Source organism: Podarcis liolepis (genome assembly GCF_965112155.1).
Source record: "Podarcis liolepis genome assembly, chromosome: 1".
In the NCBI taxonomy this organism is placed as follows: Eukaryota; Metazoa; Chordata; class Lepidosauria; order Squamata; family Lacertidae; genus Podarcis; species Podarcis liolepis.
In genome coordinates, this window is record NC_139554.1 from 120,774,286 (window position 1) to 120,799,243 (window position 24,958).

The 24,958-nt window shown below is 44.5% G+C and overlaps 1 protein-coding gene across 10 annotated transcripts in view; it reads left to right on the forward strand.

The window, feature by feature from the left end:
- The window catches only part of MYO1B (myosin IB), a 142,050-nt gene that overhangs the window by 64,630 nt on the left and 52,462 nt on the right, over positions 1-24,958 (forward strand). For all 10 annotated transcript variants that reach the window (XR_014517631.1, XR_014517632.1, XM_083467662.1 and 7 more), the window contains 4 exons: positions 11,691-11,785; positions 12,667-12,771; positions 16,208-16,254; positions 17,848-17,911. Coding sequence is in view for 8 of the 10 variants with exons in the window: in XM_083467662.1 (XP_083323788.1) it covers positions 11,691-11,785; positions 12,667-12,771; positions 16,208-16,254; positions 17,848-17,911 (311 nt within the window). In the remaining 2 variants the exon portion in view is untranslated. The remainder of the gene's footprint in view (positions 1-11,690; positions 11,786-12,666; positions 12,772-16,207; positions 16,255-17,847; positions 17,912-24,958) is intronic.

Below are 24,958 nucleotides of genomic sequence, written 5' to 3' on the forward strand. Positions count from 1 at the left end.
CTCGAGGCTGCAGAGATTCCCTCCTCCCGGGCTCCCTTTGAAGCAGCAAAGTGGGAGGGGAGTAGCTTACACTCGTGTAAGCAGCTCCTCTCCCACTTTCCTCCTTCAAAGCAACCACGGAGGAGGGAAGGAAGGGGACCATGGATCCTTCGCTGCTGGAGGCTTCAGCGGATTCCCTCCTCCGTGATTGCTTTGAAGCGGCAATGTGGGAGGGGAGCAGCTTACACTCGTGTAAGCAGCTCCTCTCCCACTTTCCTGCTTCAAAGCAACTACGGAGGAGAGAAGGAAGGGGACCATGGATCCTCCGCTGCTCAAGGCTGCAGCGGATTCCTCCTCCTTGATTGCTGGGAGTTTCTCTGGGCAGGAATTCCCTCAGCTTAAGTGGGGTGGGGGAAGTGTGGCAGGTAGGGGGGTACTGAGAGACACATGTCTCTCAGATGAAAATTGGGAGTGGGCATTGTCTGAAGTGGCTGTGGCTCTCCTGCCACAGAACTGTAGGACTGTATAGAGTTGGGAGGGCCACCCAAGGGTCATCTAGCCCAGCCCCCTCACAATGTAGGAATCACAGCTAAAGAACGCCAGGCAGATGGTCCCCCAACCGCTGCTTAAAAGCCTCCAGTGGTGGAGACCCCAAACACCTTCCGAGGTCATAGAATTGCAGGGTTGGAAGGGAACCCCAGGAGTCATCTAGTCCAGCCCCGGTGGACAGCGGGCGCAATCCATCCCGTTGCGCAAGACTAAAGATGCTGTGCAAGGCTAAAGAAGAAGCCAAGGCAGTGAGCGGGATGGATCGCGCTTGCTGCCTTGTCTTCTTTAGCTGCACTGGAGAGGTTTAGCTCCTGGCTGGAGAGGTTGCGCGGCTATGGATCCCGCGCACTGTCTTGGCTTCTTTGCTCTTTGGGGCTGGGGGGGGGAACCCGGGCTTCCCCCGCAGCCCCGAGAAGCTCTGGGAGAAGTGGACAGGCTGCATGCAGCCTGTCCGTTGCTCTTTGGGGCTGGGGGGGGATAATATTTTTTTCCTTGATTTCCCCCTCTAAAAACTAGGTGCGTCCTGTGGTCCGGTGCGTCCAATAGAGCGAAAAATACGGTAATTCATTCCGGAGGTCCATTCTTAACCTGAAACTGTTCTTAACCTGAAGCACCACTTTAGCTAATGGGGCCTCCTGCTGCCACCATGCCACCAGAGCACGATTTCTGTTCTCACCCTGAAGCAAAGTTCTTAACCTGAAGCACTAATTCTAGGTTAGCGGAGTCCGTAACTTGAAGCATATGCAACCTCAAGCATATGTAACCTGAGGTACCACTGTATATAGATCAAGTTAGTAAGTTTTCCTTAATGTACTAAAAGTGTGACTTCAACTTTAAACGTTTGTGTAAGTGTGTGAAGTCTTATTCTCAGTATCGTGTACCATGCCCTTTCCCTCCCCTTGTACAATTACTCTCCCCCACTCCCCGCCACCTTTATAAAAACCACACACCATGAAATCTACTCTATCACATTTTTTCAAATTAAAAAAAAAAAGATAAAATGGTAAAAGGAACGTTTCAGGCAATTGAGCATGTGGCTCAAAAACGTAAAAGCGGCGTACTTAAAACTGCGTATGCGCAAATGAGGAAAATATGCACAGCCGTTTGTGAGACTTATTAGTGGGATAGGATGAAAGGGAAAATGAGTGGCGGTGGCTGATTTTCCTTCTCCCCCCCCTTCCCCCTTGGAACATTAAGAGTTGGTGCTTGCAAGGCAAATGGAAGCAGTGTGCCTTAATGTGAGGTTTGAAAAGAGCTATGAGTCAATTAGACTCGGAGGCATTGAGGGTATTCCAGATGGTGGGGACATTGTATGAGAAGGATGTGCCACCTGCTGTGAGTAAGCAGCAGGGACAGACTGCGCTGTTGTTTGCTTACAGTGGGGGGGCAGTGTTTCGGGGGGGGGGGCAAGAAGGGTTGTGTTTGTAGTGTTCGTTCTGGCCCCAGAAAATGGACTGGGTATCGTCTCGCTGAAACGAGGGGTTTCAGGACAAAAAGGAAAAGTTCAAAAGGAAGCATGTACCGCTCTCACGAGCATCTCATCATAACACGCGCTTCTCTTGTTTGAAAAAGTTCTGTCTCTCTCTTTCTTGTTGCGTGTGGAGGTCCCCAAGCCACCCCTCAAAATAATTCAAAATTCACACGTAATTTTAGTTTAAGGTTTTTGGCACTATTTTGGCCACAACTTTATTAAAATACAAAATCTGTGAGTGGTTGCTTAGGCATTGGTTATGACTATCTGACCCCCCGCCTGGGACAGAACTGACTATCCAAACTCCATCGGACGCCAGTGAAGGGAAAACAATGTTGGGGATCAGTTGAGCTGAGCGACAGTCCCTCACCCTGGTCCCATTTCAGGGAGGGATTGGACAAAATCGTGGCAAGCCCCAGGATTCCTTTAACGGAATTCCCTTCCAGCACCATTGGAGGGGCAGGCACAGCCTATCCTGACCCCTCCACCACCAATTTTTATAACCAATGCCTAACCGCAACCTTACAAGTTGTGACGAATTGCTAAGTAGTAGGCAAAAACCAGATGGCATCAGCCAAATGGCAAAATTCCTACTAGGCCCCTGCCCCAAGGCAGACAACCCCATGACAGGCAAAGCAAGGTCAACCAGAACACAGGGCGGGAGGACGGGTGATCCGATGCTCACTGCGAAAGAGAAAGCAGAAGCAGCGAGCCCCAGTATTTAAAGCCTATGGTCCCACCCACACAATTTGCTACATGCAATTTGCCCCAGCAACCCGGTCAGCCAGTCATTGTGCCAGGCGCTAACCATTAACCTGCCTGGCAACAGAGGGCTGGCCTGGCGGCCCCCACCGCAACCCGTGCTCTCATTTTAGGGAGAACACGCTTTACGTGATAGTCTTCGGGAATGACCCCTGGCGCCTTATCCTTGGGGCCCATGTTAAAAGATTTGGCTTGGTTTTGCTTGGAGTAAAAACCAAGACATCACTGCCTGCCCTGTGGCACAGTGGGTCAGTGTCTCTGGCTGTTAACCAGAAGGTTGCAGGTTCAAGCCCACCCAGGGACTGTGGGCAGGATTCTTGAATTGCAGGGGGTTGGACTAGATGATCCTTGAGACCCCCTCCAACTTCACAATTCTATGATTCTATGATTCTATACCAGGCATGGGCAAACTTTGGCCCTCCAGATGTTTGTAGTCCCAATTGTAGTCCCAAACATCTGGAGGGCCAGAGTTTGCCTGTGCGTGTTCTATACCCTGTGTTTCTGTAATAGAAGGTGACTTGAGAGCATATTCTGTAGCCTGGCCATAAGTCTATGGAGAAAGAGATGCCTGTTTTTCACAGAGGCTGGATGCTCCCAAAATCCAAGCCTGAGCAATTGTGAGATTCTGTTTTATAACTTTGGCCTCTTTTTAGTGCCTAAGGGGTATGAACATTAAGAATATTATGTGTTAACATGGGTAGGGTTTATTTGCTCCTGAGGCTTTTGAGCAGGGCAGGATTAGAAAGTGAATTAAAGACTCATTTTGAATATGATTCTTCGCTGAAACAGTGGTGTTTTTGAGAAGGTGGGCCAGAATTATGCAGGAAAGGTCAATGGGGAGAGAGGCGCATTTCATAGCATTTGAAAATCTCTGTCTTTGCCAACCCAGTGGCCTCCAGATGTTTCAGACTATGACCATTGCACGCGTTTTATTCTACTGTCCATTTAATGCAAAAAATCCAGGAAAGATATTTCAACCCCATACTGAAAGGAAGGTTGAATTGTGCTGTCTCCAACAGGGCTTTCTTCTTATTCAATAGCTGTTATAAGACTTGAGAGGCACTTTTAAACTTATAGTTCTATCTTAAAGTATCTCCTTTTTCTTGAACAGATGCCATTTTTATACTTTGACCCACATATTTTTGTATTCTCTCTATGCCGAAAAAGGTGATTGATTGAATCCCATCAGCCTCGATGAGCAGAGCAGTGCTGGTTTGGGAGTTGCGATTCAAAGCACCTCGAGTGCATCCGATTGCAGAAGGCTGCTTTCTATAGCATGGAGACTTAAACTTACGAATCCCTCTTAAATTTACCCTGGTGCCTTATCGGTTTTAAGAATGGTGGTGGTGACACACGTACCTATGGGACTGCCTCTCCTGGTATGCCCCACGGAGGACCTTAAGGTCCACAAATGACAACATTTTGGAGGTCCCAAGGTGGTTAGATTGGTCTCAACTAGGGCCAGGGCCTTTTCAGTACTGGCCCCGACTTGGTGGAACGCTCTGTCACAAGAGACTAGGGCCTTGAGGGACTCGACATCTTTCTGCAGGGCCTGCAAGACAGAGCTGTTCCGCCTGGCCTTTGGTTCGGACTCAGTCTGACCCTTATGTTTCCCTCCCCTTATGGTTTTGATCTATGGGCTATTATTAAAATGAGGCTGCTTTTTAAATTGTATTTTAACCTGTATTTTAAATTGGTCCCCCCCCCCCCGTTATGTTTTTATTGTAATTTTACTGGTGTTAGCCGTCCTGAGACCAGCTCTGGCTGGGGAGGGGGGTATAAATAAATAAATAAATAAATAAATAAATAAATAAATAAATAAATAAATTATTATTATTATTATTATTATTATTATTATTATTATTATTATTATAGAGGTGACAAATGAGCACTGGGAGGCAGGGGAGTAATAAAATACAAATTTTGCAAAGAAAATGTAGCCGCTCATTATGGAGTAACTTAAATAGGTACCCCACGTCATCCTGAAGAACATTTGCTGGGGGGCAGGGTCCCCCCCCCATGTGGTAGGAGACTAATACGGTTTCCTTTTACGTGAATACTTCACAACAAGCCCTTATTTCATTTTTTTTAAAGGCAGTGAATAGCCCTGCTGACATCCTGGCAAAATAATTGGAAACACATGCTTGAAACTCTTAAAATGAGAGGAACGTGAAAGATTTATTTGGTTCAGTAATTACATGATTGCTCAGAAGACTGGATTGGTAATTGAGGTTTGCAGCTATGGATGTTAACAGTTATGAAGGGTAGGCACTGATATGGGTCAGGACTTCATGGCTGCCATGTGAGTCGTGGGGCTGCCCCCAAAGCATCATCAACCCTACACATGTAAGCAGGAGAACGGTGAGTTAAGAACACTTCATTGGGACCTTCTTATAACTTCCTGGTGAAGCAGTGTGGTGTAGTGTAGTGATTTAAGTGTTGGACTAGACAAGGGTTCAAATCCCCACTCAGCCATGAAACTCACTGGGTGACCTTGGGCCAATCACAACCTCTCAGCCTAACCTACCTCACAGGGTTGTCGTGGGGATAAACGGGGGGGGGGGGGAACCATCCACACCCCTAATCTCCTTGAAGGAAATACGGGATATAAATCCAGTTACAGATAGGTAGCCGTGTTGGTCTGCCATAGTCAAAATAAAAAAAATCCTTCCAGTAGCACCTTAAAGACCAACTAAGTTAGTTCTTGGTATGAGCTTTCGTGTGCAAGCACACATGTGTATCTGAAGAAGTATGCATGCACACGAAAGCTCATACCAAGAACTAACTTAGTTGGTCTTTAAGGTGCTACTGGAAGGAATTTTTTTATTTTGACTATGGGATATAAATGTAATTAATAATAGTAATTTACACTTGATGTTTTCTTCAGAACTGGTGGGCTTGTTTGGGTGTGCTGCCTGCTACAGGCTAATGGTCCCATGAGAGCCCTTGAGACAGGGATCTCCACATTTTCTGCTGAGTGGCCAGCCAAAAAATGTCAGACTGGCAGCCTTCTCTCTCAGCTGCTCCTTGAGGTTGTGTCTGAAAAAACGAGCAGTTACATACAGTCTGTTACTTTGCCCCCAGCTCCAGGTTTGGAGGTGGGCGAATATAATACAGTGGTTTCTCGGGTTAAGAACTTAATTCGTTCTGGAGGTCCGTTCTTAACCTGAAACTGTTCTTAACCTGAGGTACCACTTTAGCTAATGGGGCCTCCTGCGGCCGCCACGCCACTGCCGTGCGATTTCTGTTCTCGTCCTGAAGCAAAGTTCTTAACCCGAGGTACTATTTCTGGGTTAGTGGAGTCTGTAACCTGAAGTGTGTGTAACCTGAAGCGTCCGTAACCCGAGGTAACACTGTAAAATGGTGCTGTTTGGAATAGAATGAAAAGAAGCTTTAACACTCTTCTTCAGAGTTTGCTGTGCCACAGTGCAATTGAACGGACACATGTGGTGCTGTGGGTTAAACCACAGAGCCTAGGGCTTGCCGATGAGAAGGTCGGCGGTTCGAATCCCCGCAATGGGGTGAGCTCCCGTTGCTCGGTCCCTGCTCCTGCCAACCTAGCAGTTCAAAAGCACGAAGTGCAAGTAGATAAATAGGTACCATTCCGGTGGGAAGGTAAACGGTGTTTCCGTGCGCTGCTCTGGTTCACCAGAAGCGGCTTAGTCATGCTGGCCACATGACCCAGAAGCTGTACGTCGGCTCCCTCGAGCAATAAAGTGAGATGAGTGCTGCAACCCCAGAGTTGTCCGCAACTGGACCTAATGGTCAGGGGTCCCTTTACCTTTACCTAGTGCAATTAAAAGGATGATCGCCATGCCCTGCTCAAATCTCTAAACTGGAGAGGAAATCTCAGACTTGTTTTGATACTGTGCTTCAATGGTATTGCCTTAGGGAATCTTTAATTTCACCTTATTTCAGCCCTCGCTTATCACTCTCAGTTGTATTACTTGGTTTGTTGATGCACACTCAGTCCTCTGTGTCCTCTTCCACTGCTGAGATCCTCTTTGAGCTCTTGGTTTTCCAGGGACTTGGGAGTCATGAAGCAGCTATCAGAGTGAGGTGGAAAACCCAAAAGTGAATCTGGCTAGAGATAAGGGCTTGTTTTTGAGCCACCTCTGTGGGTGATAATGGGAGCAAGGGAGCTATCTGTCCACTATATTCCTTTGCAAATAGTTCAGACTGAGTTGATGAAAGTAGAATTGATAGTATTGAGAATCCTGGGTAGAATCTACACACACACATACCCCCCCTGTGAATATGCTTTTTAAAAAAACATTTTGAAAAGTATTGAATTTTGCATAACTCACTATCTTCATTTACAGTAGTGTCACATTTGTATATTGCACTTTACATTTCTCTCCTGGAAGAGCCTTCAGGAGTGGTTTAAAAACCCTATAGCATGTGTGTGTAGCAATTAGATTCCTAGCTAGTGAATTTAGAAAGAGTTTGCAGCTTTAAAAGAAACAAAAGTTCTAGCTTACAAAATAAAGAGCTAGCTTACAAAAGAAAACCTATTAGAACAAAATCCAGAAACGTTCTTTCTCTCTCTTACTTTTTTTCTGGATCGCTCTCCAGAGTCCTTTTCTATGCATAAGATGCTAACTTCTAATTTGACACTCAGAACTATAAGGCTTCCTGTGCAGACTACCAGCAAGAATGAATTTTATTCTACAAGCAAGGTAGCGTTTAAATGCACCTGCTCTCAGCTTGTGCTTGGCACTCGTTTGGATTGCCTAAGGTGACCTGGGGACAAGGTTTGGTGGCAGCTGGTGTTGATGTTATGCCTGTTAGTGGTGGCAGACTAGATGAGTTTTGTCACCCTACAACTCTGATCCTGTTCTGCAGAGTTGGTTAGGAGTCTACGTACTCCCATAGGTTTACCTGTTAAAACCAGCTGCCTAGAATTTTAGCCTTTGCAGAGTCAATTTTTTGCCACATCCCTCCTCTTCCACCATTTGAGCAGTACCTTTTCTTAGACGCACTCTCACATTACCTTGCAAGGTTTTTACTGCTGCCAGATGGAGCAGGCTGCAAGTTTAAGCATGCAGATGAAGCGACACATTTTTTGTATCTTTGATATGGTTAACATAATCATGGAGGTAATGGAAGAATGAGGCCTTTATCCACTCAATTATAACTCTTGACGAAAATGCTTGGTGCAATTTTTTTGTGGCTGAAAACAACACCACAGTGATAAATTGTCATGCAATAAATTGTAAAAATTACTCTGCCTCTCCCAAGGGACCTGAGGTGCATAGAAAATTGATTTCAAATAACTTCATTTATGGCTTGCAGCGTGTCCTATGCATTTCAGTGAGATAAAGAGATTAAAATAGTACTGCTACATGTCAGTCACCTGACAATAGTGAAATGTACAAAATATTAAGCAGACTCTTCCCAAATGAATGCTTAAAATGGGGAGCGAAGTGGCATAAAGGCTCTCCATGGGTGGAAAGGTTGCGTTGCAGTAGTGCTTGAATTAGCCAGGCACCAGGCGCATTTTGCCCCTGGCTAATGATGACTTGCGACCAAGTAAAGAGGTCTGGTTGCCAGGATGGTGTCTGACATTTCCACCATCCGGAGATGTATTCCTGGGGATCTTTGTTTTCACACACTAATACCACATCCTGTAGAATTCTAACGGTTATATTGTATTTGCACAATCAGAGTGAATTTCAGGAATCTTAAATGCTTCTGAGCAGCCTGAGCAGGAGCAGTGATCAAAGCTATAGTTAATTGCTGTAGCTTGTCTTTGCTTACTCCACCCAACTGCCCAGCTCACAGTGGTGAAGAATATTCTGATATTATGAATGGTCCATGTCACCATTAAGAAAAAGAGGTCGGAATAGGCCGGTTCTCAAAGTTCTTAACCTAGCTCAGGGTTGTCAGCTGAACTAGCCAGGTACTTAACTGAGAATCAATCACCGTCAGTCCGTTTGGAAAACATGACTTTAGAGCCGTCTTGCTCCAGAATGGCAACTAGACTGTAAGCTTGGCGACTGTAAGCTTGGTTTAAGGAGCCATTTGGCGCCTAGCTTACATACCTGAGTTTCTGACACTGCGCTGCAGTCAGCATGCCCCTAAGAAACTCTGAAAATCAACTGAGTTGCTTTAACATTCCTTGGTATGACTTTAAACAACTGAATCAGAGGTTTAAGATGGTGTGCAATTCATGGGAGTTCAGCAGCAAGATTAATACAGTTGGTCTGCAGAGAACATATGGAAATTTTTCATTTCTTTTCTTTATTAATTTCCTTCTTTTTTCTTTTTCTTTTTTCTCCTTTTCTTCCCTCCCCCACCCCTTTCTCTCCCTTTCCTCCTCCTTCGGTTCTTTTCCTCTTTTCACTTTCTTCTTTTGGTCTCCTTCTTTCTGATCTGCTAAGAAAGAGATAAAGTTAAACGTGAAAAGTTGACTAACTCGAAGTGATGTTTTGTAGTTTGTTAACTATTGTTAAAGATGGTCAACTGTAATGAATTTATGTTTTAGTTATTGTTGATTTATTGTTATTGTCGAATCTTTAATAAAATTTATATTTTAAAAAAGCACTTAAAAGAACACATGGAAATTCTTTTTATAGTCTGGCTGTGATATTGGCAGAAACTGGCAAACGAAAACAGTGTTGGTAAGGGCCAAAGAGAGATGAGCAGTGCAGATTATTGGATACTTTGAAAGGGAACAGGGCGTTTTAATTCTTTACATCAGCAAGAGCCACAGAAGTATGCTCTGGATAAAGTGTGGATAATATTTACTTGGGCTGGTTACTCCTTAATAAATTTTTATTTATACCCCGCCCTCTCCACAAGACCGGGCTCAGAGCGGCTAACAACCAATAATAAAAACAAGTTGATTAAAATACAATTTAAAAGATTAAGATACAACATTAAAACATTAGGGTGCAATCTCTTCATAGGAGGAGAAAGGAAAAAGAAAGAGGGGGAGGGAATCAAATTGGCTCCAAGCCAAAGGCCAGGTGGAACAACTCTGTCTTACAGGCCCTCCGGAAAGAAATCAGATCCCGCAGGGCCCTGGTCTCATGAAACATAGTATTCCACCAGGCCGGAGCCAGTGTTGAGAAGGCTCTGGCTCTGGTTGAGGCTAATATAATTTCCTTAGGGCCCAGGACCTCTAGGGTGTTGCTGTTTATGGACCTTGAGGTCCTCCTTGGGGCATATCAGGAGAGGCGGTCCCGTAGGTACGATTGAATGTCTTAATTCATGTTTATGGTGTCTGCAAGCAGAGTTGACACTAAGCAGCATGGTATCATGCAGGAAAATCAAAGCCTTGCAAAGAGTTTAGCAGAAATTCTAGCACGCAGACTGGCAATCTTGGTCATGTTGAGCCTGCCTGAGTCATGGTTGAAACTGCACAGGCCTCCCTAAGTGCTGAATCAGCAAGTTGGTTGCAGAGTACGAACTCAATGCTTATTGTGGTCAGTTTAAAAATGGCTATTGGTGGAGAAAGTCTTAGTTTTGTATCCAAGGAGTTTCCCCAAATAAATGACGATACTCAAAAGCACCAACTTACTGGGTTTTCGTGAGCTAGGCCAGTGGTTTTTGGTCGCTGGTATTTCAGTGAACTATAAAAGGTTGCTGACGGTGAAAGAAATGTAGTTTATTAAATTTTTCTAAATGTGATTTCCAGATACTGTATCTGAAAAGCATCTAGCCTGAAGACTGGGAAAAAGACAGGCACATTTTTATAAGCAGTATATGTACTTTTCACAAATTTAAATTTCTCATTTAATACTTTTAGATTTGTGTTATCCATCTTTTCATTACTATGAATGGTAAGAACGTTGCAAAAAATAAAGTTGTGCAAATAACTGTTCTTTTGTTGCTTTTCATGTAACTGTAAGAACAGCACCATTGCCTTTGAAAAACCTTTACATCTTCATCTTTGTAAAGGCTTGTTTTAAAGGACCAGGGGAATAACACAACAGCCACAGTCTCCACCCTGGGGTTTCCACACTGTTATGTACTGAGTTGAATAGGATCCAAAAATCAGGAGTCTGATTGGTCCTAGAACAATAGGGTCCAGAATGCAGCAGTCTGATTGGTCCTAGAACAATGCAGCAGTATGATTGGTCTGCAGGAGCCACCCAATCCAGCTCCAGGTGGAAGTGAATCCGCAACCTGATTGGCCTACAGGAGAATTCCAGAATTAGCCAATCCCGTGTGACTCATTGTGTAAATAATGCATATAAAGCAGATATTTTGGGGGAACTTTCATTCCTCACTACTATGAGCATGAAATCCACACTCGACTCCGAGTATATTTCACACACACTCAGGTGTTCCCACTAATCCATGGTTTGGCTTAGCATTAGTGCAAACTGGGACAGTGTTTGCCACCATGTTATTCCAGCAACTAAACTGATCACCGTAAGCCCTTTTTGAGGCAGCAGGTAGTGGCATCAAAGGTCTCTCTGCCAGAATATGCAATGGTTGCTGCTTCACTTCATGGATGAGACCCAGGGGGCAGGGAAGAAGAATATTAGCTGGCATGTCTCGTGTCTATCCTGTCTACCATGTCTTTACGCCCAAACATTATAAAGATCTTAAAAAGAGGCTTGCTACTTTCACCCAGTTCTGCATTGTATAAATGAATTGCTTTGGCTGTAGATAGGAGTATAGCCTGCACAAACCTCCCATCAAGACGTTGTGTATAGTCAGCAGATTTGCAGAAGACCAAACTACACAGTGGCACTGATTTGTAATGTCTATCATCTGATCTGCTTTATCAGCCTACTGCAGAGAAATTCTTGTGTTCAAGACTTGAATAGGAATTGTTTTTCCTGCCTCCTGAATGCTGATGGATCTGACCTAGATAGAAGCGTTTCACAGTTCACCGAAGTGACTGAAGGCTGTGATGTGTGTATTAAACATGGGGCTTACCTGTCTCCTCAATTTATTGTATTCTCTTTCCTAGCTTTGCTCTGTCAGATGAGGCATATCGATCTCTGAGAGACCAGGATAAAGACCAGTGCATACTTATAACTGGAGAGAGCGGAGCTGGAAAAACAGGTAATGCGTGATTTCCTCAGAATGAAGTGGAGCCAGGGCTGACCTTCGAACTTTTAATTCACTCTGGGATATTAGCACGGGTGCCCTGTTCTCGATCCGAATCCTAGAACTGCGTGTGTCTGGTCTAGTTGTGTTGAAAACTACCGTATTTTTCGCTCTATATGACGCAGCAGACCATAAGGCACACCTAGTTTTTGGAGGAGGAAAACAAGAAAAAAAATATTCTTTATCTCAGAAGCCAGAACAACAAGAGGGATCGCTGCGCAGCGAAAGCAGCAATCCCTCTTGCTGTTCTGGCTTCTGGGATAGCTGCGCAGCCTGCATGCGCTCCATAAGAAGCACACACATTTCCCCTTACTTTTTAGGAGGAAAAAAGTGAGTCTTATAGAGCAAAAAATACGGTATTTCATGCCCGCTTCCATTTGAAGAGCCGCTTAGTCTCTGTGGTTCATCTCCTCCATATTACATACCCTCCAGCATTTTGAGAGGGAAATTTGGAGCACCCCCACCCCATCCTTCTCCCTCTCCCTGCCGCCAATTCCTTCCTCGCCTGCCTGCTCACCCCTCTCCCCCTTTGCTCCTTCCTTCCTTTGCAGTATTCCTCCGCAGCAGCAGCAGCATTCAGGGAGCATCGGGAGATAGTGACTTCTAGACTTTGTCTCATGTGGGTTTTGCCATGGCATTTCCTTCATTCCTTAGCGCAATTTTACTAAAAGTGCAATGTGTCGTCAAGCATAAAAGCTGAAAACAATAAGGCTTGAGACCTGAATAATGCATTATTTCTGCGTGGTTCATTCGGGGATTTCTCCTCCAAGTTATGATTTTGGATAGGATCTTTTTCAGCTTAGAAAGCAATGTCTGTTTGTTTGTTTAACCTTTAGAGGCCAGCAAACTTGTCATGTCCTATGTGGCGGCTGTTTGTGGCAAAGGAGCAGAAGTTAATCAAGTGAAAGAACAGCTTTTGCAGTCCAATCCAGTGCTTGAAGGTAAGGAAGTAGTAACTAATACTGGTGTATGTACTTCACTTGTAGTAACACACTTGCTGAATGCACAGTTGAAAGCTCTAAACAGCAGCTATGGGGTTTAAGTTATCCAACCAGTTTGGCTCCCCTTTATTACATACACAGTCCAAAATGACAAAAACAATAACAGGGATCCACCAACAGCATATAGATCAATATGGCCAACTTGACCCAACAACCCTTCCCCCCCTCCCACACATGCAAACAAATCTCACTAAAGTTAATCAAAGGCCATCAGCCACGCCCTGCCCTGCCCTGCCCCACCCAACCTTCTCTCCCTGCTAATGTAAACCAAGGGACCCCAGTGGCGCTGTGGTCTAAACCACTGAGCCTCTTGGGCTTGCCAATCGGAAGGTCGGTGGTTCAAATCCCTGCAATGGAGTGAGCTCCCATTGCTCTGTCCCAGCTCCTGTCAACCTAGCAGTTTGAAAGTACACTAGTGCAAGTAGATAAATAGGTACTGCTGTGGTGGGAAGGTAAACGGCGTTTCCGTGAGCTCTGGTTTCCGTCATGGTGTTCTGTTGCGTCAGAAGCGGTTTAGTCATGCTGGCCACATGACTCGGAAAGCTGTCTGTGGACAAATACCTGCTCCCTTGGCCTGAAAGCGAGATGAGCGCCGCAACCCCATAGTTGCCTTGGACTGGACTTCACCATCCAGGTGTCCTTTACCTTTACCTACCTGCTAATGTAAACCAACAAATGAACAGAAAGAGAACCTGCCCAAGTGATGCTGATACGAAAACCTCACACGTATACCAATTTTGCAAAAAGGAAAAATAATATGTAAGTTGACTACCCAATTTCTCCCCACCATGTTCTCCCCTAAGCTCTCTTTCCCTTCAACCCTATGCTAGATACAACCCTGTCTTACTTACATTGAACATAACTAAGAGACTCTGTGATCTGAAAAGAAAGGAAGAGACATTGCACGTTCTTTTGTAATTTAAGAAAATCTTTAATCCTTTTTTTTTAAAAAAAAGGTTATTCAGCTAACAAACATTTATTATACGGATGCATTTAAATGTAACTGCTCATCCACCTCCCACAAATGAATTAGTGGTTTTTAGAGGTTTGTTCACACTCTACTCTGACCTGAGCTTGATGTCCCTAGTGGATCTGCACCATTGGCTATTTTTACATTGCCTTAGCTTTTGAAAGATAGAATCCTGCCGGTCTTCTATTGGGGAGAGGTGTAGAAGATTGGCTTATATCCCCTGGTTTCCCCATCCTAGTCAAGAAGCCAATCTCCAAGCCAATCCACTAATTGTGGATTCTGGATCAGAGAGGGGAGCTGCATGTACAACCCCCAGTTGTGCATAGCAAGATGGGAATTGTGGACATGTGTGTGCAGAGTCCTGCTTGCACACTTGTGGTGTCTCTGGCACCACTGGTATTGCATTTCAGCAAAAAAAATTCTTCCAAAAGGCTTTGATCTTTTTGCACACCCACCACATGTGGGGCATGGTTCCATAACAGCAACGATCAATTTTGGTGGGTTTTTCCACACAAGTCCATATCAATTTTTCTGCATCTTGTTCTAGATCTCTGCCCTGTTTCCACAAATGTTCCTTCATTTTTAAATTCCAAAATTATGCTATATAGCCTACCTATTATTCTCTTACTGCCTGTAGATTTTAATAGTACAGTCATACCTCAGGTTACAGACATTTCAGGTTGCGTTTTTTTGGGTTACGGATGCGCCGAAACCTGGAAGTACTGGAACAGATTACTTCCAGGTTTCGGCGGTTGCGCATGTGCAGAAGCGCTGAATTGCAACCCGCGCATGCACAGACATGGCACTGTGGGTTGCAAATGTGCCTCCCACACGGATCATGTTCGCAACCCAAGCGTCCACTGTATCCCACATTTATTTTTATCCCATATGGTTTCATACTTCCTACTGCCCTTCTGTTTACAATTTGGGTGGCAATATTAACTCGTACTCTCTTTATTATGATGTAATGGCTTCAAATGGAAGCTGTTCACTAACCGTATTTAAATTGCATGGTCTTCCACCTTTGTTTGGAATCACGCTTCAAGAACTTCTTAAGATTTTGCCTGTCTAAGTTACCAAGTGATCAAATTCTGCATTCCTTCTGGTGTGTATCTGCTGTACATGAATATCAGGAAACAATGAACTTATGGTGAGACGGAAGAATGTGTCTCCAACCTCTTATAATGGAGCACTTGTGTTTGATTTTGCATTCATTTATAAATGATCCCAGTGTTTAGCCTCATGTTTAATGATATGCTGCCCGGAGACTGGAAATATGATTTATCGCTTGCAAACTTTGCACTGTATAAAGTTTTCAGAACAATTGTTTCAGTTACCCTGAACAACAACCGTGACACACATGCTGCCTTTGGGCTTCAGTTCTTTCATCCTGGGAAATCTCAAAATGCAGATTTGCTAAAGCAGAATCAACATTTTCCCACCCGCCCAAATGTCCACCTGACTTGAGCATTGGTTATGTATTGATGGCAAAGTACACAAATCCACCATGGCTGTCTATGGAGTTGATAGGAGATAGGAAGGTCATAATGCAATTTAATCAACAGAGAATAACATGAAGCATTAATTTCCAAATGGCATAGTGTAGGACCAAAAATAGTGACAAATTGCTTGCTCTGGGACCAGAAGGAGGGACTAAAATGAACAAACTTTTTTTTAAAAAAAATGCATGGCCCAGTAATTGTCTGAACCAGTGTTGCACTGGGCTGGTGCAGACATAACATCAAACCATGGTTTCATGTTACATGAATGATTGGTGGGGGACCTCATGCTCATACTTTTCTACCTCCCCCACCAGCTGTTCCCTTCGTTCCATGGTTTGAAGAAAACTCTGCAAGCCAGGATCAAACTCTGGTTTGCATTGTGATTTGATCAGCCCTCATTTTGGATTATCTATCTTTTTATTAGGGACGCGGGTGGCACTGTGGGTTAAACCACAGAGCCTAGGACTTGCTGATCAGAAGGTTGGCGGTTCGAATCCCCGCGACAGGGTGAGCTCCCGTTGCTCGGTCCCTGCTCCTGCAGAACCTAGCAGTTCGAAAGCACGTCAAAGTGCAAGTAGATAAATAGGTACCGCTCCAGAGGGAAGGTAAACGGCATTTCCGTGCACTACTCTGGTTTGCCAGAAGCGGCTTAGTCATGCTGGCCACATGACCCGGAAGCTGTACGCCGGCTCCCTCGGCCAATAAAGCGAGATGAGCGCCGCAACCCCAGAGTTGGCCACAACCGGACGTAATTGTCAGGGGTCCCTTTACCTTTACCTTTTTATCTTTTTATTAGAAGGTAAAGCTGGCAACAACCCCAATAAATATCTTTGTTTATTCTTGCAGATTGACTTGGCTTTTAAAACACATATTTTTTTACTCCCCCCCCCTTCCTTCCTTCCAGCATTTGGAAATGCCAAAACCGTAAGGAATGACAACTCATCGAGATTTGTAAGTATTGATTGATTGATTGATTGATTGATAAACTGCTTTGACCAAAGAGCTCTCCAAGCCGTGTACAGATAGAATTGGAGATAAACACAGCTAAAATCCACAGTCCAACTAAAGCTATTGTATGTATGTAAAACAAAGATAAAACCATCAAAATGTTTTGAAAACAAAGGTAACTAAATTGCATGTCTGGGTAGGCTTGCAGAAACAAACAAGTGAAAAGTTTTTAGCAGACATCTAAAACAACATAGTTCATGATGTCAATAGGCAAGAGAATTCCAAAGTACAGGTGTATCTATATATCTATGGAAGGCACACAAATTCTATCGGTTGATGGATTCTACGAGAATCATAAAGATGACAATGGAATGTTGAACTAATGTTCCACAATTGTTTCTTTTCTTTTTTTTGTATTCAGAGTTAGCATTTAAAGCTTTTCCCAAGGCCTTTCTGTGAGACAGACTCCCCTTCTGTTTATGGTGTAAGAATCAAGGCATATTCAGATTTGTTTTACTTAAATGCTGTTTGGTAGCTGTATATTCAGGTAGCTGTTTCTGAAAGCGAGGCAGAAATAGTTTCTGTGGCACTCTAAGAAATGTTTTGAACAGGAGAGTGAAAGCCTTAACCACTTCACCTAACCGTGACCTTGAATACTAAATGTTGCAAAATGAATTCGTGGAAAATGAGGACAATGCTGTAATGCCTATGCAGAATATTCCAGGATTTGTAATAGAAAAGCTATGGACAACCTTAAGTGGGAAATGTTGCAGGTTAGGTGAAAACCCTGCTTCTTCTCTGCAGCTTTTTAAAATCCTCGGAAAGCTCTTCTGAAATGGTTTGAATTATTAGCATTGCGGCGTTTCCATAATATTTTTAATATATATATACAGGGCCTTACTGCTGTTGTCACTGTAAATAGCAATGCCTGTCACCCTTATGTAAAGCCTCTGCTAAGTAAATAAACTGTAGAAAGGTACAGCCATGAGGCTCTCTGATGTGGAAAAGTCCAGTCAGAAGCCAGGGAGAGAAGCTGTGCTGGCAGTCTTGCGCCTCAGAAGGTTATGGCAGGGGTCAGCAAACTTACTGCGCCTTGGGCCGGTGTCTCCAGGACTGATTGCGTGGCGGGCCGGAGGGTGAGGGAGCGCATGCCCATACACATGCGCACACGTTATTTCTGGCGCATTTCGGGGTCGGAGGAGCACTGGAAATAGCTTGTGCGCCTGTGCATGGGCCTCCTCTGACCCGGATGTGCACCGGAAATAACGCTTGCTAAAAATTTCTTGCCGAGTTGATATAGTGGTGATCTGGCCTGCAAGCAAAAATTAATTTAATAGCTTGGCTCTTATGAGCTGTCAGATCTTTCCTTTGCTTGGTTAAAAATAAATTAGCATTCGTTATTTGGTTTGACCCAGTTATAGTGCAGCTCAGGAGATCTTAATCTTAAGATTATTAGAAGTCATTTACACTTAAATATACACACTTCAGGACAATGGAATTTCTTGTACAACATTTAACTCCAAGGACGGCTTGGAAATGTCAGGCTACCTCTTTTGTTTCATGCAAGTTTCCTCCCCCAATCTGTTCTCTTCGCAGGGAAAGTACATGGACATCGAATTTGATTTCAAAGGTGATCCGCTTGGAGGAGTTATAAGCAATTGTAAGTACTGGCATAGATTTCTGTGAGTATTTTCATTATGCCACATGAAAGGAGGTGTAATTTAGATTGAGCATTTGATGGACATAATTCCTCAAATCTGTAGTTTGCAAAAATATATATATGGAGAACTAGCCTGTCTTATTTAAACATTCAAATCCTTTTGCCAAACTACATGTTACATGTGTTCCCATAAAGCCCCACCCTCCACACCACCAGTGTAAGCAGATGGCTTGGGCAGGTGCATCTAAGTAACCCTGAATCCTTACCCTGCCTGTCATTTCTTCAAAAAGATCCTTTCCCAGATCCTTTCTGGGGAAACATGTGGAGATCTGAGGTTATGCAGCTGCCGCGCATAAAGGGTGTGTGTTTGTGAAAGATCTCTCTGTATCACAGAATGAATTGTATGTAGCACTGAGTGCAACCTATCAGATTCACATTGTCCCCAACTAAGCAAAAGCGCTGGAGAACACAACTGCTCTTTGATGCATTGTCACCCGGCTCTCTCATTAAGCTGAGCTTCCCTTCGTGGAATTTTCTTTCGACTCGACATTATGACATGGTAATTCACCCAGCCAGATACGTTATATGCATGCTTTTTTATTTTTGCTTTAGCCAGCCTTACTTGAAGAACAATAGCCTAAGCCTCCAAACGCTGCTATTTGTTTGTTCATCAAATTACAGTCCTCCTTAACCTATTGCACGCCTGCTCTTCAAAAGCCGGTCGCATAGCTTCCATTCTGTGGAACAGAGAAGGAGCCAGCTTTTAATCAAACTCTTAGTGTTCCTGAGTTGTTTCAGTAAAGCATGAAGTCACCAGTAAAAGTTGGACTTCACCAGGGTTCACTCAGTAGCAAATCTTCCTCTCCCTATACATTTCTCCCTGGTAAAAGCTCTTGCTTAAAGAAAGTGCTGTCATTCCATCTCCTGTCACACTAGCCTCCAGGCAAATAGTTAAAACTGTACCCTTTGATCTAAAAATGTCAGTTGGAGGTTCCTTTTCAGTGCATGAAACTTGAAATCAAAGGACTGCAATTCCCTTGTTAATCTACTCCAGTCTAAAATAGCATCTTTGAGCGGGTGAATGGGGGTGGGGTGGTTTGCAACATTTAGTCAACTAATCATTTAGATGAATTGATTTAAAAGTTGCTCCCAGCCGAGGCAGCAGATTTTAATTTTTAATTTTGTTTTTATTTTAGAATTAGCTGTTTTGGAATATCTGGCTGCGGATTAGCGTTGTATCCATGCCTGCTGTTCTTCCTTCCCCTTCTCTCTTTAGTGTAATACTTCTGGGGTATATTAAGCCACAATTTTCCTTTGAATCTGTACCATTCGTTAAGCTCTGTGGTTTGTAACTGCAAACCAGGTTTGTGAACCAAGGCTTGACATTGGTTTGCAATCCAGGAGTCGAAAACAACATCCTTGTTCAGACGTAATGCAAAAACGTGGTTTGACAAACTGCACAAGTCTTGCATTTAGTAATTTCCAGCCCATAGAAACCATGGCTTATTGTTGGGATGAGATTGCAAGGATTTAGGGCGCTTGCAGAATGAGCAATTTTCACGTCTTTCACCAGGGGATGGCGTTGTGCTAATGGGTTTCAACTGTTCCATTTGCTGTAGTGAATGCTGACAATTAACAAATCTGACAATTGCACAACCATATATGTATATATATATAGAGAGAGAGGGTGCTTTGAAATGTTTTAAATCCCTGAAGGCACAATCAAAGAGCAATTCAGCAAACATGCTGTGGTTTATCAGGTCTGGGTCTTTCAGGGCTTGGAGACCACATGGGAACTCCTATCTATACCACTTTGAGTTCACGATGGAAGAGCCATGATATAAAAATGTAATACACACAGTTAATGTTTTCGAATTACAATTTGTTTAGTGCAGGCATAGGCAAACTTGGCCCTCCAGATGTTTTGGGACTACAATTCCCTTCATCCCTGACCACTGGTCCTGTTAGCTAGGGATCATGGGAGTTGTAGTCCCAAAACATCTGGAGGACTGAATTTGCCTATGCCTGGTTTAGTGCAATGAGAAGCCTTGGGGCAGCCTCAGACAAGTTATCCTGGAGTCCCGTCCCCCCAGATAAGCAAGTCATTGCAGCACTGCAAAGTTACACTTTGTCCTTTTCAGATTCTCAGCTGAGAGAGAGAAGAGAGCTAAGGGAGGTACAGAACTCTGCCATTGACCATCTGAGCAGGATCCCTGAGTTTGTGCCCTACCTTTTAGCGCCATAATGATAGACTAGGAAATAACTATGGAACGACGCACAGTAATGGCTATTTGGAAAGCTTTTCATCAATATGGGTATATTTGCAACCCAAATGGCAGGGCAAGGCTATAATTAAGTACCAAATCTGTTCCTCCTCCAGAAACACGATAATACAAACAAGGACTGTTGGCTAGAAAAGAAATTCCCCCACCCTTGCTTCTTTTATAATGGAGAAAATGTGTCAAGTAACTGGAGTCTCCGTTATTATCCACCAGGGCCCTTGATGCTGGACTTTTAATTATGTGAATATGCGAGATACAAAAGCAGTACACTCTGAAATGTTTCATATTGTTTTGTGAAGGAATTCTGCTTTTTAATGGTTTTAATGGTTTTTTAATGTATCTGAAGAAGTGTGCATGCACACAAAAGCTCATACCGATAACAAACTTAGTTGGTCTCTAAGGTGCTACTGGAAGGAATTTTTTAATTTTGTTTTCATGGTTAGATATTATGATATTAATTTTTGGCTTCTTTTTTGTTGTTGGATTACTGTACTTCCCCTAGTCGCTTTTTGGAAATGCAGGCCTCTTGTTTTAAGTTGTTAGCGCATCGTATATGAGTTTCCGACGCAATTTTCTGGGCCTGTAAAGCATGGCTGTGTCCCTTACTTCTGCTCTGCTTTTTTGCTGAAGGCTTCAAATCATTTCTGTTAAGTTGTGGGTGAACATATCAGACGACACAGCCAGAACAGAACTGAACTGAAAGGTTCAGCCAGCCTGCTTATATAGAGCTTCACTAGAATGCAACAGCAACCATTTTCTGTAACTAGCCAATCACTGAACATCACTTTCAATCCCTTATTTGCATATGTGGACCTGAGTGAAAACTATCTACAGTATCCCCCTGCTGGCCCAGGGTGAGAACTTCAGTACATAACAATTTCCTATCCTTTGGCTCTTCCAAAAGGAACAGATGGTAGAAGCACTCTTAACCCACTAAGTGACCTGCGTTGTGTCAGGAGCTGGCAGGAGCCCGAGGAGAAGAAGAATTTGCAGGCAGAAGAGGGGGAAAGAGAGGAGAAAGATTCTGGGGAAAGGGCCAGTGATTTGTGGGGTTCTGTGCCACCCATGAGGCTGGCAGAGGCAGAAGGAGGATGATGAAAGCAGGATATAGATCAGCAAGAGCTGACGTTTAGGGAAGAACGGCAAGTTCAAAGAGGCAGAAACAGAGGAGCGTTTAAAGGAGAGACAGGGTGGCAGTGAAAATACTTAGCTAGTTAGCAAGGAACTGTGTTGTCTATCACTTGAACATTAGGAGTTGATCATACAATCTAGTCCAATCCCCCGCAAGGCATGAATCTTTTGCCCGACGTGAGACTCGAACCCACAACCCTGAGATTAAGAGACTCATGTTCCACCGACTGAGCCTATCCAGTGAGACTTCAGTGTAACTGAGTGTTTCACCATTAAATTCCTATCAAATCCATCCACTTGTCCTTGCTGGCCCAGGGTGCGTGTTGTGAGAAATATCCCAAACCGAACTTTTTAAAGGAAATGAATTATGATCCCGTTCCTCATGGGTGCTGCACAGTTTTACTGCTTTTTAACCTCTCGGCCTCCTTGCCTGCATGGCATCTGGGTTGTAGGCAGGCCCTTGCTTAATGCAGGATGTGCTTCTCAGTGAAATAGGCGGGATAATTTTGTTGGCATTCCGGACCACGTGCCCCCCAGATGTTCTTTTTTCGGCTTGCTATTCTGGGATGGGAGAAGTCTGTCTCAGCTTCATTTCTTCTTGCCTGCTAGAACAGTCCAAATAATATTTGTCTGAGAGGAAAAGATCTGTGAAGAGGTTTTCAAACCTTTTTCTGTAGTGCCTTATCTGTGTGTTTGTGTGTGTGTGTGTGTGTGTTTTCGGTGCATACACAAAATGCTCTCTGCACCATGCTTTTAGATTCCAACCTCCACGGAGGGGTTTTTGTAGTTGCTTGTTCTTTTTGTTAACCTGTCTTCCAACCCAGCCTGGATAGCTCGGTTGGTTAGAGCGTGGTGCTGATAAAACCAAGGTTGTAAGTTCAGTCCCCATATGGGACAGTTGTATATTCCTGCATTGCAGGGGATTGGACCAGAACAGAGGTTGGCAAATTTTTTTAGCTGCGGGCTGGACCACTGTCCCTCAGTCCTTGGGGTGGGCCAGAGAAGCGGCACCGGGGGGTGGAGCTGGAAGAAGAGGCGAGGGGGGCAAGTAGTCCTCCTCCCCACCCCCCAGCCCCAGCCCTTACCTTCCCTGGGGCTGCCGCCGCCACCACCACCACCGCTGCTGCTGCTTCTCGTGGTTAGGCAGAGGGAGCTTGTCCGCTCCGCTCTCTGGCCCGCAGGAGCACCAGGGTGGCGGGCGCGATGGGAAGATGAGTGGCATGAAAGGGCTGGTTCCGGAGAGGGGCTGCTTAAAATGGCGCTCAGCCAGCTTAGCCCAGCCCCCTTCCTCCTCTAGGCAGGACGGGGAGAAGCCAGGAGGAGGGAGGGAGGAGGCGCCGCCACAGTGTGTGTGAGGGAGAGGGGGGAAATGGAATGGCGCGGGGGGGGGGGGGAAATGGCGCAGCCCGAACGAACAGAATCCCCATGCCAATCCACAGACAGTCAGCAGGCCGGATCCTGAAGGCAATTGGGCCTGATCCGGCCCACGGGACTTAGTTTGCTGACCCCTGGACTAGAAGATCCTTGGCGTCCCTTTGTAGTTTAGTTTCAACAGATTTGAGTACGTTTAAAGAACTAACAGGGACGCGGGTGGTGCTGTGGGTTAAACCACAGAGCCTAGGACTTGCCGATCAGAAGGTTGGCGGTTCGAACCCCCGCGACGGGGTGAGCTCCCGTTGTTCAGTCCCTGCTTCTGCCAACCTAGCAGTTCGAAAGCATGTCAAAGTGCAAGTAGATAAATAGGTACCGCTCCGGCGGGAAGGTAAACGGCGTTTCCGTGCGCTGCTCTGGTTCGCCATGCTGGCCACATGACCTGGAAGCTTGGCCAATAAAGTGAGATGAGCACCGCAACCCCAGAGTCGGCCACAACTGGACCTAATGGTCAGGGGTCCCTTTACCTTTTAAACAACTAACTGCTTGTTTCAGTAGCTTTGTATGCACCATTCTAAAGGGTTAACTAAACTGCTAACAATGCTCTGTTTTTTCCTGCTCCCATCCAGTTCTGAATTTGCTACTGCTCTGGTGAAGAGGCGGTAATCCTTGTCTGGGCAGATTTCCTCTGTCCAAAACCCCACCCCCACCCCTTTCCCCTCAGTAGCACTTTGGGATGACACACATGTCTTGGAAGGAAGTGTGTGGCTTGTCAGGCTGCAAGTTTATATTTAGCTTTCAACTCTGTTGCTTGCCACACAAAAAAAGGAAAGAAAAGGGAGGGAAAGACTGGTTAGCCAGGATGGTCCCTACTGTGCAATGGAAGAAGAGGAAGTGACTAAAAATAACTGTTCCTGGACCATTTAGAATATATTATACTACTGACATTTATTTCTTGCTTGTGTTATATAGTCATTCCTTTCCCAAATGTGAATTCAATTTGTAACACAAATGAAAGGAGAAGTTAACTCTGTTGCGATCCTCCCTCCCCACACATCCCACGCCCAGCACTTAGCAGCCTAGCAGATAAATATACAAAATTTGCCAGCATGCACATTCTTTTCACCACCTACCTGCTTGCATTTACCTGAGCCCTGCAGGATGTATTTTGTGATAAGTCCGGCAGGTAATTGGTGAATGGCAAATGGGGAGCTTGGTGTGCTAGCCTGCCAGTGTGCAAACACACTTTATTTCCTATACAGTGGTACCTCGGGTTACATATGCTTCAGGTTACATACACTTCAGGTTACAGACTCCGCTAACCCAGAAATAATACCTTGGGTTAAGAACTTTGCTTCAGGATGAGAACAGAAATCGTGCTCTGGCAGCACGGCGGCAGCAGGAGGCCCCATTAGCTAAAGTGGTGCTTCAGGTTAAAAACAATTTCAGGTTAAGAACATACCTCTGGAACGAATTAAGTACTTAACCCGAGGTACCACTGTATTGCTGTGCGCCTTTACAGATGCTTCAGGTTACAGACTCCGCTAACCCAGAAATAGTACCTCAGGTTCAGAACTTTGCTTCAGGATGAGAACAGAAATTGCGTGGCGGCGGCAGTGGGAGGTCCCATTAGCTAAAGTGGTGCTTGAGGTTAAGAACAGTTTCAGGTTAAGAACGGACCTCCAGAACGAATTGAGTTCTTAACCTGAGGTACCACTGTAATGAGTGTTTTGAAGATTCCTTACGAACTTTTTTAAGGGATCTATAGGCTGTGCTGCATGCTTGGGATCTACAAAACTGGCATAACCTAAGCTCTGTTTCAAATAAGACTGGGAATGGTAGTCGCCTGTTATAGTAAATATCTGGCTTCCTGCTTATAACTACTCTCTGGAAAAAAATAATCCTGTAAGGACAAGTGCCGTGAATGTTCCTCTATGGAAATTGTTAATTGCTTTAACTTCCCTCCCAAAGACAATCCGAGAGAGACTGGTACTTCTAACAGAATCAGCTGAACGTTTTCAGGAAACTGTTTATATAAATCTCTCTAGGGGCATGTAAGTAATTGCAGCCAGGCCTTATGTGCAGTGTTTTCAGCTGAACTCTCCCTTCAAACAAGTACACTTACGCTAGTTTTAGGACGATTTGCACATGAGGTCCGTAAGTGTTTGACAAAAGCAAGGAGATACCGCGGAATTCCTTTAGTGTGTAGTCATTCTGAAAAGGGAGAGAAAATACTTATGGCGAACAGTATATTGAGCGGCTG